General features: G+C 38.0%; 2 protein-coding genes across 3 annotated transcripts in view; one reads left to right on the top strand and one right to left on the bottom strand.

Annotated features, from left to right (window-relative positions):
• Window positions 1-336: 336 nt before the first annotated feature.
• LOC117339402 (failed axon connections homolog) lies at window positions 337-14,248 on the bottom strand. The gene is made up of 6 exons (XM_033900965.1): window positions 13,970-14,248; window positions 7,058-7,193; window positions 5,758-5,954; window positions 5,166-5,371; window positions 3,155-3,271; window positions 337-2,174 (listed from the first exon to the last, which is right to left on the bottom strand). Exons 1-6 carry the CDS (start codon window positions 14,041-14,043, stop codon window positions 2,044-2,046), a joined length of 861 nt encoding a protein of 286 aa, XP_033756856.1. The 5' UTR covers window positions 14,044-14,248; the 3' UTR covers window positions 337-2,043.
• A 71-nt stretch (window positions 14,249-14,319) lies between these two features.
• LOC117339400 (actin-binding LIM protein 1-like) overlaps window positions 14,320-14,762 on the top strand; it is a 96,721-nt gene continuing 96,278 nt past the window's right edge. For both annotated transcript variants that reach the window (XM_033900963.1, XM_033900962.1), the window contains exon 1: window positions 14,320-14,462. In XM_033900963.1, coding sequence (XP_033756854.1) covers window positions 14,459-14,462 — 4 coding nt within the window. In that variant the 5' untranslated portion in view covers window positions 14,320-14,458. The remainder of the gene's footprint in view (window positions 14,463-14,762) is intronic.

Here is a 14,762-nt window from a genome sequence, read left to right as displayed (position 1 = left end):
TATAATACCGTCAAATTAACTCAAGAGTTGTGCAAAGATCTTATGCGCGTGTTCAAATCCGTCGAATTGTTTCCATTTGAAAACCAAAAGAAGCAGAGTAAAAGGGTTGGTTACGGGGAACAATATCTTACACAATACTGGGCAGACATACATTCGATGTTGGATCCCGAGCCTTGACGGAATTGGCCGATATGTTGCGAGTGAGTCACAGATTACCTTCCAACATCCGGGTGTTCACTTTTTCGTTATACGAGTTGTTCCAGTCATCCAAAGATCACACAGTCTTCTTTACGACTGCATTGTGCTTGTATCAATAGTTATAACTCAATTCAGGAATCAATTTCAAAATACTGTATATAATTATAACCTTTAAATAAGTGACAAACAATTTATATATTGTATATATATATTGAACTTCTCTCTCATACAATCATTCAATTCCCTTACAATAATGAATCTTAAGATTTACAACGTAACCAAACATTGTCGGTAAAGAAAACAATTTAATAAACAAACCATCTTGTAATTATATATTAGAGTGTGTATTTGGTCTATTTAGTCCTGAGTTTGGAAATGTCTATGAAATTAATGGGTTGATCCGTGAAATATATGCATGCGATACTTTGAGAATGATAAACTCAAAAAGTCTAAATTTACGAGGAAGCATCTAAATAATTAGGCCCTCTAATGCTATGGCTTTGATACGTAGCCCGAGTTTAGACGTCTGTTTCACAAGGAATTACGTCATAATAGAATATCGGCAACCAGTCAAATGCAAATCCAATCGCTATTGCTGCGTGAAATGAAAATCTGAACATTTGGTGTCAAACACTTGAATATCGAAGATATTCTCAGATCTCTGAAAATCTTCATTATGACACACGTATTGTGGGTCTGTACGTGGCCAAGTTAGCTTAAAGGTTATTGAATAAACAGTAAGAAAATGAATTTAGGAAAATATTTATATCTTTGGTTGTTGCATAATTTATACAATAAAATATCTTTGGTCTTTGTGTGAACGACTTAAATGATAATTCATACAATAAATGTATTTGGTCGTTGCGTGCATCAGATTTTTGGATAATTTCTACAATCAAATATCTTTGGTCTCTTTGTGAACAGCTTACATGATCATTCATACAATCAAATAATGAAATATATTTGGTCGGTTGTGTAAATCAGATTTCACGATGATTCATGCAATTAAATGTATATGTGTCTTTATGTAAATCAGCTTCCATGATATATTTGTATAGTTAAATAAATCAAATAAATAAATATAGATTGTCTGAATAAAACTACTGCAACATCAACATTGTAGAACCTGCAGTCCTTCACGCACGACCAAACACTGGCACGTGACTTTACACAGCGCCACCTGTCATTCCTTTCTTTCAGTCAGATATGACATCATCAGCTTTAAATAAAAAATATCCATCAATATGATTTTGTCAAATTCTACAGCTCTAATGTTACCTGATCTTCCTAGAGCTAGTTCTCCCAAGTCCAGGGGAAATCCGGTTCGTCATCTTTATTCGCAGTTGTCGTTCCTATCATTGAAGGGTCAATCGGGAACCGTCGGTATTTTCCGTGTTTTACGGAAAGTGTCGAGGATTCCCGATTGTCCGCGGTGTTATAGGAGTGTAAAAATCCCCAAATTTATGTGTACAGTAGATATATAGAAGCCTTGATAAGCACATCCTCAATAAGAAAAACAATGTCTATTAGAGCGCTGTTCATCTATAAATATAAGCAACTAACACACATGTATACATCTTTAACTAAAGTGTCACGAATACAACATTGCTAAGCATCCATTATATCAACAAATAACATCAGAACATCTTTAAAGACGCAACGTCACTTTGTCCCCAAAACATAAAATCTTCAAATTAGTCCTCTCCTCGTTTAGCTGCCTGTATGTAAACTTGTGTACTGTTCCCAAATGTCACGATGTTCAGGTCGAACACATACCGTGAGGGAGCGTGACTTTCTAGCCAACCATGAAGTTAGTCCCACTTGGTAACTCCACGTCACTTCCGGTTAATCATCAAACCTATAGATTTTGCCGCTATCATTGACGTAACCTTTACCAGTCAGTACGCACTGGTCCCAGTCCGGCCAATATCGGGCTTTCATCCGATTGCAGTAGGAAACCAGGTTGGTAAGCTCACCTGTTCAACAACAAAAACAACAATTTGGCTCGAGATGTACAAGACTCTTCTTGAATACTGACTAAAACATTACAACGTAACCAGAAAAGAAATGAGCCAATGAGATAAACCAGGATTCGAACCTGGGTCCTCCAAACTCTATATCGAGTCCATAACACACCTAGCGCATTTTGTCTACCTTCGCCCCTGTAAACAAATGATTAAAAACCCAAATTCTGGTATACCTTCGTCAATCAAATAAAAACAACAAGCTGCTTGAAAAAAAAGGAGATTAAAAGACTAAGGTTCGATCAGGAAACCCATAAACTCTAGAAGTATGGTCACTGTATCGTTCACTGATAACTATCCGGTCCTTTTCTGGTTATTGGAGTAAAGCGACACTTTCGAACAGTCCAATTTTCGTACGTACTTACTTGTTTTAAAGTCAACCAACACTAATTACCATGCAAGGGGATTCAATAAGAATTCAACACTAAAAGTGAACTAGAACTGTAAGTCACAGTTAACTAACACCCCGCTACCCTCAATCTACAAAAACGAAATATGGAACATCTTCTAGTAAACCTATATACACAGGACAAATGGTTCCGTTGTCACTGCCCCGCGTCGCATTTTGAGAACATGATATCAAGTGCAACATGACTTGACCTAGATTTACATGGCGAGTGTCGACGCATGGTGAAGCATAGGCGCTTACTCTTCCGAATCATCAGGGATTTTGTTCTTTTAGTTATTCTTGATTTTTTGGCTCATATTTACATTTGTATTATGGGATGCAAATAGGAATATTATTCAAGCGTTACAACTGGAAAACAATATCGTTGCTATGTAAAAATGCAACAAATCATGTTAAAATCAAGCAAAACAGGATTGACTGCAACAGATACCATCCAGAGAAATTTGAAGTTTACGTGATACCGGACAAATGTCAGTAGACAGTTACGTTAAGTCTAAAATACCAGAGGTCAAAACTAGGGTACCTTTGATGAGTCTTTCGTGTCGAGACGTAGGCATGTGTTCTATCATCATGGTCAGCATCCCAAATATGGCACAGTCAGCTTCACACGGCTCGTCACCCAACAAGAACGCCTTGTCGCCTACAACGGAGAAATGTTTAGGCTGTCAATATTGCATTTATCTCTTATCTTAGGTTATGGCGCGGAAAACTCTACAAATGATTGTACAAAACAAAGCTAGGATACAAGCCCCATCGAATACAGTAGAACCAAAAATTAGTTAAACTTCATCATACAGCTATTTCGTCCTCTAAGAACTTGGCAGTGATGCTAGGGACATCATACAGCTGTTCCGTCCTCCTAGGACTCGTCAGTGATGCTAGGGACACCATACAGCTATTTTCGTCCTTCTAGGACTCGTCAGTAATGTTAGGGACATCGTACAGCTATTTCCGTCCTTCTAGGACTCTTCAGTGATGTTAGGGACATCGTACAGCTGTTTCGTCCTTCTAGGACTCGTCAGTGTTGTTAGGGACATAATACAGCTGTTTCGTCCTCTTAGGACTCGTCAGTGATGTTATGGACATCGTACAGCTGTTTCGTCCTTCTAGGACTCGTCAGTGATGTTAGGGGCATCGTATAACTATTTCGTCCTCCGAGGACTCGTCGGGGATGTAAGGGACATCATACAGATGTTTCGTCCTGTAAGAACTTGGCAGTGATGTGAGGTAGATCATACAGCTGGTCCGTCCTTCTGGGACTCGTCAGTGATGTTAGGGACATCGTACAGCTGTTTCGTCCTTCTAGGACTCGTCAGTGTTGTTAGGGACATAATACAGCTGTTTCGTCCTCTTAGGACTCGTCAGTGATGTTATGGACATCGTACAGCTGTTTCGTCCTTCTAGGACTCGCCAGTGATGTTAGGGACATCGTATAACTATTTCGTCCTCCGAGGACTCGTCGGGGATGTAAGGGACATCATACAGATGTTTCGTCCTGTAAGAACTTGGCAGTGATGTGAGGTAGATCATACAGCTGGTCCGTCCTTCTGGGACTCGTCAGTGATGTTAGGGACATCGTACAGATGTTTCGTCCTCCTAGGACTCGTCAGTGTTGTTAGGGACATCGTATAACTATTTCGTCCTTCTAGGACTCGTCGGTGATGTTAGGGACATTATACAGCTGTTTCGTCCTCTTAGGACTCGTCAGTGATGTTAGGGACATCGTACAGCTGTTTCGTCCTCCTAGGACTCGTCAGTGATGTTAGGGACATCGTACATCTGTTTCGTTCTTCTCGGACTCGTCAGTGTTGTTAGAGACATCGTACACCTGTTTCGTCCTCCTAGGACTCGTCGGTGTTGTTAGGGACATCGTATAACTATTTCGTCCTCCTAGGACTCGTCGGGGATGTTAGGGACATGTCACATAATTTGCATATTCAGAGTGATAACCTTTTAATAATTGATAATTGATGTTTTTTTATGTGCAGACATCATCAAATTCGAATGGTTATTGTTCAGAAGGTTATTTTTTTTAAAAGATATACCCAATAATATGATAGAAAATACAGAATAAATATTGGTTTACCATGAGATCCCTTTAACTTTGTTTCGTTTTTAACTGTATATCTGCATTTTGCATTGATCGCTAAATTGACCAATCACGTACTTCATCTTGACCAGAAACGCCACCTGTCGCGTCATATCCGGGGCCAAAACAAAATTAGACGGCTATGCCGAAAAAGCTATTTGTATATACAAATGTCTCTCAGTACATGTATAGGCTATTTTTACGACTGTATACACGGTGGTAAACTGTTAATGATCTTATCACCAGTTGAAACATTGGGTGAAACATTGGACCAGTATTTTGTAGTTTCGGGTTCGATTCTTAGTGGAGGAACTTGGCTCTGGAAACGTGACCTCGATTTCACTGTTAAGAAGATCATGGTTTCTATAAATAACTCCACCGAAAAATGTCCTCAACACCACTCTGATAAATTACGTCGGAGAACAGAAAGGTCTGAGAAACGTACCTATGAAGTGTGACAGCGCCTTCATATCCCCAACAGCTATAGACCATATCTCGTCCGGAGTGTGGCGCCCTATTCCGTGTCCCCACATCTCCTTCCGCAGCACGCGCCGGAGGAACGACAGGAGGAGCCACAACTTTAGACCTCTGTACGGGATAACAGATTTGACGGCTGTCGTGTCGGCTCCAAACATCTCTGAACACATCGTCCTGTCAATAAGTCGCAAATCGAGTAATCGCATTGTTTTCATTCGGAACCCTTCTAGACAAATTATTTACATCTATTGATACGAAGTTCAAAATACAAACAGATACCGTTATGATATTTTCAATCGGAACACATTCCCGTAATTGCTTGGAATCAATCATACTAAAATAGATTTTGCTCTTAAAATTAGACTCTTAACGCGGACGCATAATGAATAAGTTACTTCCGGCGAAATGCAACTATTATTAAATATCAATGCACCAGGAAACTTTTTTTATTTGTTCTTAGTCCTGGCGGAATTAACATATTTTTTATATATATATATATTTCCAAGCCATGACAGAATTATCAGAAATGATGACATATTGAGAACTGATATTGCATTTACCAGTAAAGATTTTCCTCTGTAAGTTTCTGGAAGGCTCGAGCTACTCCCTCCTGATCGGGAGTGAGATGACTGTTGGCGTTCTTCCCCGTCTCCTTCTTCAGATGCTCGATACAGAACTGCGAGTCGGCCACGGCTACACCATTATATTCCATCCACGGCGTTTTCTGCTTCGACGAGAACTTGGACGAGTGGTCGTTCTGGGCAAAGGGAGACAACTCTAATTAATTTTGTAATTTCTATCGAGGAGATTGGGTATCGATCTCAACAAGCTCGAGAGAAGTTTAATTTTCTTTATTTTAAAACGTCTACCGGTTTTTCCCGAAATCTAGAGCTTAAAATGAGCCAGCTTTAAAGTTCTTCGGGGGAGAATGCTGTCATTAAATCGTCTCGAAGAAGCCCAATGTTAGCGCGAAATCTGTAGACATTTCCAAAGAAAAGAAAACTCAGCCGAGCCTGTTGCGATTGGTTCTCATTTTAATTTCTTCCCATTCTTCATTCGTCCTGTATTCTGGGTGGTATCCAGACAATGGCTATATGGACACAAATTAACTAACGGAATTAACTAACGGGCTCTGCTTCTGAATCAATATAGACATACTGTTGACAAGCTTACTCCTTAAAACCACAGGGACCTGAGAATTTGTTACACCTTAAAACCACGGGGACCTGAGAATTTGTTACACCTTAAAACCACACAGGGACCTGAGAATTTGTTACACCTTAAAACCACAGGGACCTGAGAATTTGTTACACCTTAAAACCACACAGGGACCTGAGAATTTGTTACACCTTAAAACCACACAGGGACCTGAGAATTTGTTACACCTTAAAACCACACAGGGACCTGGGAATTTGTAACACCTTAAAACCACGGGGACCTGAGAATTTGTTACACCTTAAAACCACAGGGACCTGAGAATTTGTTACAGACTATGTGTTATTGGACCTTCACTAGTGTATATAGCACATTTTTAGATGTTTTGGTGGGCTAGATTAAAATTCGGTAAAAATGACATCCTTCGGTATTCATTATATATTAAAGTACTATAAGAACACCAAAGGAATTCATTTTTACTTTGAAAGGTCCAATTACACATAGACATTAACAAGTTATTTGGTCCCTGTGCTTAAAAATGATATTGAAAAAATGATTTTTTTCACTGATAATCATGTCTCTTATTTAAATCTTCAAAAGGGCGTTTCTTTCCTTAAAATAAAATATTGGCCATGTATGTAATTCGTAACCCCCCCCCCCATAAAAAAAGGTTAATATTGAATTAGAGTTTGAAAATGGTCTTACCATATATGGTATTTTTGCCATGCGCAGGAAGGTCTCCAGTTTGAGTGGGAAGGGTGAGATACTGGGAGCACGTGGTCCCCTGCCCACTTGATACAGCACGACCACGTCACGTGGTACATCCTTCCGCGAGGAGAATCTGTGGTAAGGAGCATGACATGCATTTTAAGTTAAAATCTGACACAATTTCAAAGTTCATATCAACGAAGGTGGCATACATATTGATATCGAAGGACATCTACACAAGCTGTTTTTGTCTTTATTGATGGTTATAAGGTTTATCGCAGTGTGAATAGGTAGCGTCATTTTGAGGTGGAGTCCCGTGTAGTAGCTGGTGGCTACCTCACTGAACAACATACGAACCTTTATAAATATTGTCAGTGTCTGTACCCTGTGTGGTTCAATATATCATAAACTATAATCTACGTTGCGTATTTGCTCTCATTCTTCACACGACGGCTTTCGAAAGTCACGCATGGAGTCGATTTTTCGAAGAATTGTCAAATTTTCACAGCTCAGAACTACATAAAGTGAATTATTAAAGGGAGATAATTCCTTATTGTTGGGACAAGTTTGTATTTATAAGTTGGCAGGTTCATCATATCGTATATACATACATACGTAACAGAGACGTCATCACAAATTGGAATAATATGACTCCGTGAGGATTGCTTGCCAGCGTTCCAAATGATTAATCCTATATTTGGATCGCTGATAGCCATATTTTAAATCATATTTAGAATTCAACTTATGGTAGTCTTAGCGAAAGTGATGTACTAGAATTCACAGACTTAATATAAGTCCGTGATTAAAACAGCTGTATCGTGTTGGTTATATGACGTCAGCATGCCGTTACAGAAGGCTATTTCACATTTTACGACAAACAGCTTTGATATGGACTGTCAAATAGCGTAAATTTCATATACAAAAATATTCGTGTGAAGTGTTATGAGATGTGAAATGAAATGTTTATGAAATGTTGACAAAACATTTAGGTCACTTGCAAAACAAATAGTGTCGTCAAAGTTTGCACATGTTGTTTTCATTATATAATTTCCCAAATAATCGCAAAACATCTTCTATTTCGGATAGAGTCAAGTAAATAGATAGCATTGAGGTTTTTACCAGCCTTTTAGAGCCGATTTACCGTCAATTATCATTATTGAATTGCAGCATCGCCAACACAGGCCAACGTCATTAAAACCAGAGACATATATATACATGTATATATGTCTCTGTTAAAACCACGCCCCGAAATGGATATTGCATGTCAATCAAAATGGCGTGATATTGATCCATGAGTCGACAGCCAATCAATTGTCACAGAAAATTGGGTGCTCGTTGAGCATGCTCGAATTCGTTTCCAAATAGTGTCGTCTGCATAAAAAAGCAGCCATGTTTAAAAGTTTGAAGTTGACGAAGTTTGACCAACTAAGAAGACAAAAAGGAAAAAGAAAACAAAGATGGCTCACTGAAAATACCAAACAGCATTCTGACATTGGGAGACGGTGGTATACATTTGTTTTTAATTCCCTAAGTAATGGAAGAAGGTAATGTATTTTATTGTGAACAATTCTGAGGTGATATGCAAAGTTAATTAGATTTGAGCTGATGATATATTATCTAAAGTCAAAAGAGTTTGTTTCACAAGTCTTTTATCCCGCCAATATCAAATATGTCGACATACTGGGGTTCGTGCCCAATGACGATATCATTACAATAGGGATGCTTGTCTTGTGACTCAAACTTCAATTTGATAGTGTTATTAGCACTGAAAATTCACTAAGATATCTAATCACATTTCAGAATTTATTTCAAATCTAAGCTTCGCCATATATGCAGTTTTAACAGTCTGTGTGGTTTCATTTCAATAATACTTATTTCTGCATCCCATAAAAAATTACAATGTCAGAGTCAAAATTATTCTAATACTTGTCGGAGTATTAAAACGATATTTCAAGAGAAACAAAAAACAACTTATATGGTGCCTGACTCTTTTTGAGCATCGAATTCCTTTGTGTTGTCACGATATTCTCAAACGTGAGTATGATATTGTTTGAAAAAAACTGTTTGAAAGGTTTTAGGATGCCTACCTGTACAAGTTTCAAATTTACAAACATGTCTGTGTTACTTGTTCTTTGTAAATAGATAATCAATTTCACATTTGCTATAGATAGTCAATTTCACCTCAGACCGCAGTGTTGCATGTAAATCCGTATGACACATGAAACAGTCGGCATGAGAGAGGAGGACTGACAAATTAACATGTCGGCCGAATGAAGATGTTCCAACATCCACCAACACATACGAAGGAAAAAGCAAGAAAGTAAAATGTTTTGTTTGTTTATTATCACAGGGACGTATTTCCAACCCATGGCCCATATATATAGTCCCAAGTTATTGCATACATGTATTATCAAGTTAATTATATATACGGAAATAAAATGAAAATTATCTATCAGTGGAAAACGAAACGAAAACGCATGGAAATCGTAGTTTAAATCAACTCATCTGATTTGGTCGGAAAGTGACACGAATCACATCAATATAGTTCTACACGAGTTTGTTTTACAAGACTTTTATCCCGCCAATAACATTGGAGTTCCTAATCATTCCAATAACGAGGTCGTGTTACAATAGGGATGCTTGTCTTGTGACTCAAACTTCATGTTAACAGTGTGATATACAAGTCGCTTATGTTAATAATGCTACAGGCGCTGATTATATACATCATGTATATGCTTTTGAATTAAAATTAAACGGTCCGAGTTCCTTTTATTTTTGTTAGATACAATCAAATTTCAAATCGAAGTAATGCAAGATTTTTCGCAATAAGGTCGTCGTCTTTGAGTAGGGATGATTTGGGGGTACCTTCGCTTGTACCGATGCTAGCCCCATACCTTACTCGCACCTTACATCGACTCACAAAATTAATAAATATCATTTATTAATATTGGTGATCTTCGTAAACTCGCTATATATATATTTGAGGCTAATAATACATGAGTGATGTAAAACATAACATATGTAAATTTAATGATGATTATAATGTTTTAGTTGTTGATGTTGTTGTTGTTGTTGATGATGATGATGATGATGATGATGGCGGCGAAGACGACGAAGGTGAATTCAGAGATATAATATGTGTGTGTATGTGAGGTCTGTGTGTTTATTAACTACCTTTTGTTATATTGTATATAATTATCTGTCATGTATATACTGTATATATTTGTACTGCTAAACCGTAAGGTTTAAGCAGAGACTTATGTATATAGGTCTCTGGTTTAAGGTAATGAATGAATTGTCAATTTGAATTTATTACGACAGGTACGTCCCTGATTACGACTGTCAATCAATTACTGAGTGCTTGTGTTTACCCCTATCAAGAATTTAGTGATAAAACTTTACCTCCATCGAAAAAATATCTGATTTTAAATTATTTGAGATTTGTTTCTAAAAAATAGGTGTTTATCAAGCATGTCTTGTAACGCTGTAGTAAGTAGCGAAATTTGCTAGGCCTACCGAGTAGGTCCTAACGTTTTACTGTACGCGGGACCCTGTGTGTTGTGGTTATCAATCGGACTGGTACACTGTGCGCCAGACTGTGGGGGAGGGCAGGATAGCGGGTCAGTCTGCTGTAACCGAGACGCATCTGTGGTCACCTGGAGGGTGTCCAGTTAACAGAGGCCACACAGACCTGTCAAGCCAATGACCATTTATCAAGGTCAAGGGGGTTTGGAAATTGTCACATGGCCGAGTAATCTCATGGTTCAGTAGCTACCGTTCAAAGTTCAAATCTTTTATAAAGTTTTTTCAACTCGGCAGCAAATCAGTATCAGAGACGTACATGTGCCTGTCAGTACATTACATAATACAGCGACGTAAATAAAATACATCCCTGCAGAATAATATAGTCATGGTTTATAGTACTGGTTCACAGTTCTTTTTGTTATATATCAAATTCATTCCTAGTAATATTCAATTTAACAGTCTTTTTGCGAGGAAAGAATAAAGTCGCGAAAAAAAAGTGTGAAAAAAACGACAAGAAATAATTGCCCTTTTGCATTATTTCCACGAAAAATCCACTTTTTCGCTTCTTTGAAATCGTGATATTTTCGCGCAAAGCCGAGTTATTTTTAATCCAACAGTAAAATGATAATCTTAATGGCGTTGATAACCACGCTTATTATACCCACATACATTTTTCAGGTAGGCAATTACAATTAGTCCTTTTCAACGCCATACTTTTCGAACACAGTAATATCCAATTAACTGTTCTGTAGTCATGACAACATGGGTAGTGACAATACTGATGACACCGTGAGGTTTTCAAGATGTGGGAATGAGCATCGATAAGGAATGGTGCCGGAAATGATTTGGGTATAATTTCAATTTCCAATTCAATTCATTTATTCCTTTAGCCTTTCGGCCAATCAGATTTTTTACAGCATAAATATGATATATACACATCATGTGACATTTGTGGAGAGTGATACACCCTTAGATATCGGAGATTATACATTACACATTCATTATTATTAGACATAAAATAAAGATTGCATGGTAAAAACACGCTCTTAAACAGGGTAAGCCAGCGAATTCTATATATGGTGGGTCTGGTCTCGGATTTAGATCTGACAATGTATACCGGAGAGGACGAACAATATAAACTAAAGCGGACGAATAGACATAGCCTTCCTGTATAACAATATAAACTACAGCGGACGAACAGACATAGCCTTGTATTACAATATAAACCAAAGCGGACGAATAGACATTGTCATTACACGATAAAATATAATAAAGCGGGCGAATAAACAGTGTCAACATGTAGTTTTATATTAACTTAAACTGAAAAATACATTTTCATCACGTGATACATACTACAACGGACGAAGCGACATACATCACATGATCCGTAGTCGGAGGAAGTTGCGTTGTACGACCACAGAGCAATATGGATTGTGGTACGGTTTACGAGGAATTCGGAAATAATGCAGACGAAACGACCACATGTTGGTGGCGATGAACATGGTGGGAACAGACTGACCTTTCTGTGACCTCCCAAATGTAAACGTTGACAGCCAGAGCTAGCGTAAACACCACTCTAGCGTAAATAATATCAGGGATGTAGAATGTACAGGATGAACACTGGATTGTCAACTTAAAATGTTGACGTCTGCCAGAATGAACCTATAACGAAAGGTCTGCTTCGCTTACGTCAAATCATCTCTAGTTTGTTATCCCCAATTCCTTAGATATAAAAGGTACAACTTATGGCAGAGACATTTGTGAATGATGATACAAGATCTAAATTGGCCAAGTCTAGCTGACAGACCAAAGGACGCACATGTTTAGAATCACTCAAAACAAACGCATTCGACACCGAAGTTATGATAGTAGACACTCACAAATTCTATCATATTCTCCAATGCAATACTGACTGTCGCACATTCCCTTTCTCTCTCAGTACCATTTCTAAATGGCCTTGAATCTCTTCATATTAAACAGTAATCACCATGTACACCTGCACTCTCTCCCACTATGTATTGAAAAAAGCTTCAGCGACTGAAGTATACCAATTAATCACAAGAAGTAGAACATTGTATACGAAAGAAAATATAATTTTTCTTTATTTTTGCCGAGAATATGTCGTCCCGGTTTTATTTTCGAAGTGTTTGACTGCACAGCCATGACGCCAGACCTCTGCTGAAGACCATAACTTAGACTTGTAGCTATGGTGACTAAAGTGTGATAATTCCACGGAATATGCTGGAGTTCAGTACCCAATCGGGAAATCACAGTGAAAACAGCGAGAACTGTTAAATTTTCTACAGACCGATGGAAAACTAAATCACTTTGGTTTCATATTTCTGATAAAAGGTAGAAGAAGATAAAAAATATTAAGAACATCACTTAAAATGTAAGCCGTTTCCCCGAACAGCTCCGTGAGACTTGATGAAATCAAGAAACTGACTTCCAGCATAGACATATGAGAACGAGATCAGATAAATAATGATGTTTTAGACAGTCATGTAGCAATACAAATCGTGTAATGTCTGCAAGGTCAGTACATGTACATGTTAAAGTATGAACCGCGCTTTGGGAATTCAAACCAAGTCCCCGTGCGTTCATAAGTCTACCAACAATGGTTAGAAATACGAAAAAAATCATCGCTTATACTGAATATATATACTGATTTTCATCTGCGAAGTCAAGCCTCGTAAACACTGTATACAATCCCTAAAATAGACATAAATGTTTTACAGTATCTAAAGATAAATATATACTCTGTAGTATGGACTCTGAAACCAAGATACCCTATCCACGGTGTCTAACTCGTTGTTAGCGGTAAAATACATCGGACGGGTAGTTAGTTTAGGTTTTCTTTTGAGAGCTGCACATATGTATTTTAATGTTACATCAGAACGTCTCTGGTTACATGTATATAGTTCAAGGCATTTTTTTTTACACAAAAGAAGGGCTAAACACCGTCTCCGTCGACTACAATGCTTTGGTGAATGAAACCGCATACTCGTATGCTCTTAGTATCACATTGTGAGCTAATTCGGCGATTATACGAAGAATTTGTCTATTCATAAAACTGTCATTAAAACTGAGAAGGGTGAACTTGCATCCAGCATATGAATGTTTGTAGATATGTATCGCCATCAAATTACTTATGTAATTAGAATTGTGCAATAAACATTGAATTGAATATGTGTTTTTTGTTTGTTTGTTTGTTTGTTTGCATACTAATGTTCGCATTGAATAATTTCAGGTTAAAGGAATAAAGAATGTTGAAGATTATTTTCTATAGCGTTGTCTCTTAAACACACATGATTTACAGCTATTAAAATAAAAAACACACAAACAGTTAGGATGTTAACAGTACGGATCTGATGAAAGACTTACCTGCTCTTGACCAGGTATCCAATTATAAGCAGCAAAACAATACCCAACACTCCAGTGCACAGAAGGAAAAACATCCTGCTCTTCGCCCTGTCGTAACAGGTGTGTCACAACTCTGCTATCTAACATGGAAATGGGCGGAGATAATTTGATTGACACATGATCTGTCTCTCTGATAGTCCCTCTGTATAAAACATTTATATTATATAATGATAAGTTAGTAGTGTTTTATAAATACCGTGTACTTACATTCACACCTGAGGGGTGCCAGTACCGAATCTTACCAACGCCGTTAATCGATATCCTGACCTCCCCCGCAAGGTGCGCGGAAGTGGACTGTCCCAGTACCGTATTGACATAGGAGCACTTCCTCACGGAGATGCGAGTATAGTTTGTGGTGTTGATGGTCTAAGCATGCCTCGTGGATAAAAATTATTGTGGGACATGTGATTTTCTCGAATAACTCTTGGACATTACACAAGAAGCTGGAAAATGGGTAAGTGAAGTAACAGGTTATATTGTGAGGTATTTGGTAAATAGCGCCGGTCGCATGTAGGCATCCCGACCGGTATTGGTTGTGTATTGAAGTAGATCGCCGTAAAAATCTAACACATGCGGTCGGTTTTAAAACTAATACTTATCGACATCAGGTATGCACTCATTATTTATCTATCGACAGAGATTTATGTTTACTATGAAGTAAAGACAATACATGCATGTTAATTAGGGGATTCAAGATGGCGGAACGAGTTGCGAGTTTGGAATATTTGCGGATGCTGGGAGCTGCCTGATGTTG

Source organism: Pecten maximus, chromosome 12 (genome assembly GCF_902652985.1).
Source record: "Pecten maximus chromosome 12, xPecMax1.1, whole genome shotgun sequence".
In the NCBI taxonomy this organism is placed as follows: Eukaryota; Metazoa; Mollusca; class Bivalvia; order Pectinida; family Pectinidae; genus Pecten; species Pecten maximus.
This window is presented reverse-complemented; position numbering and strand designations above follow the sequence as displayed.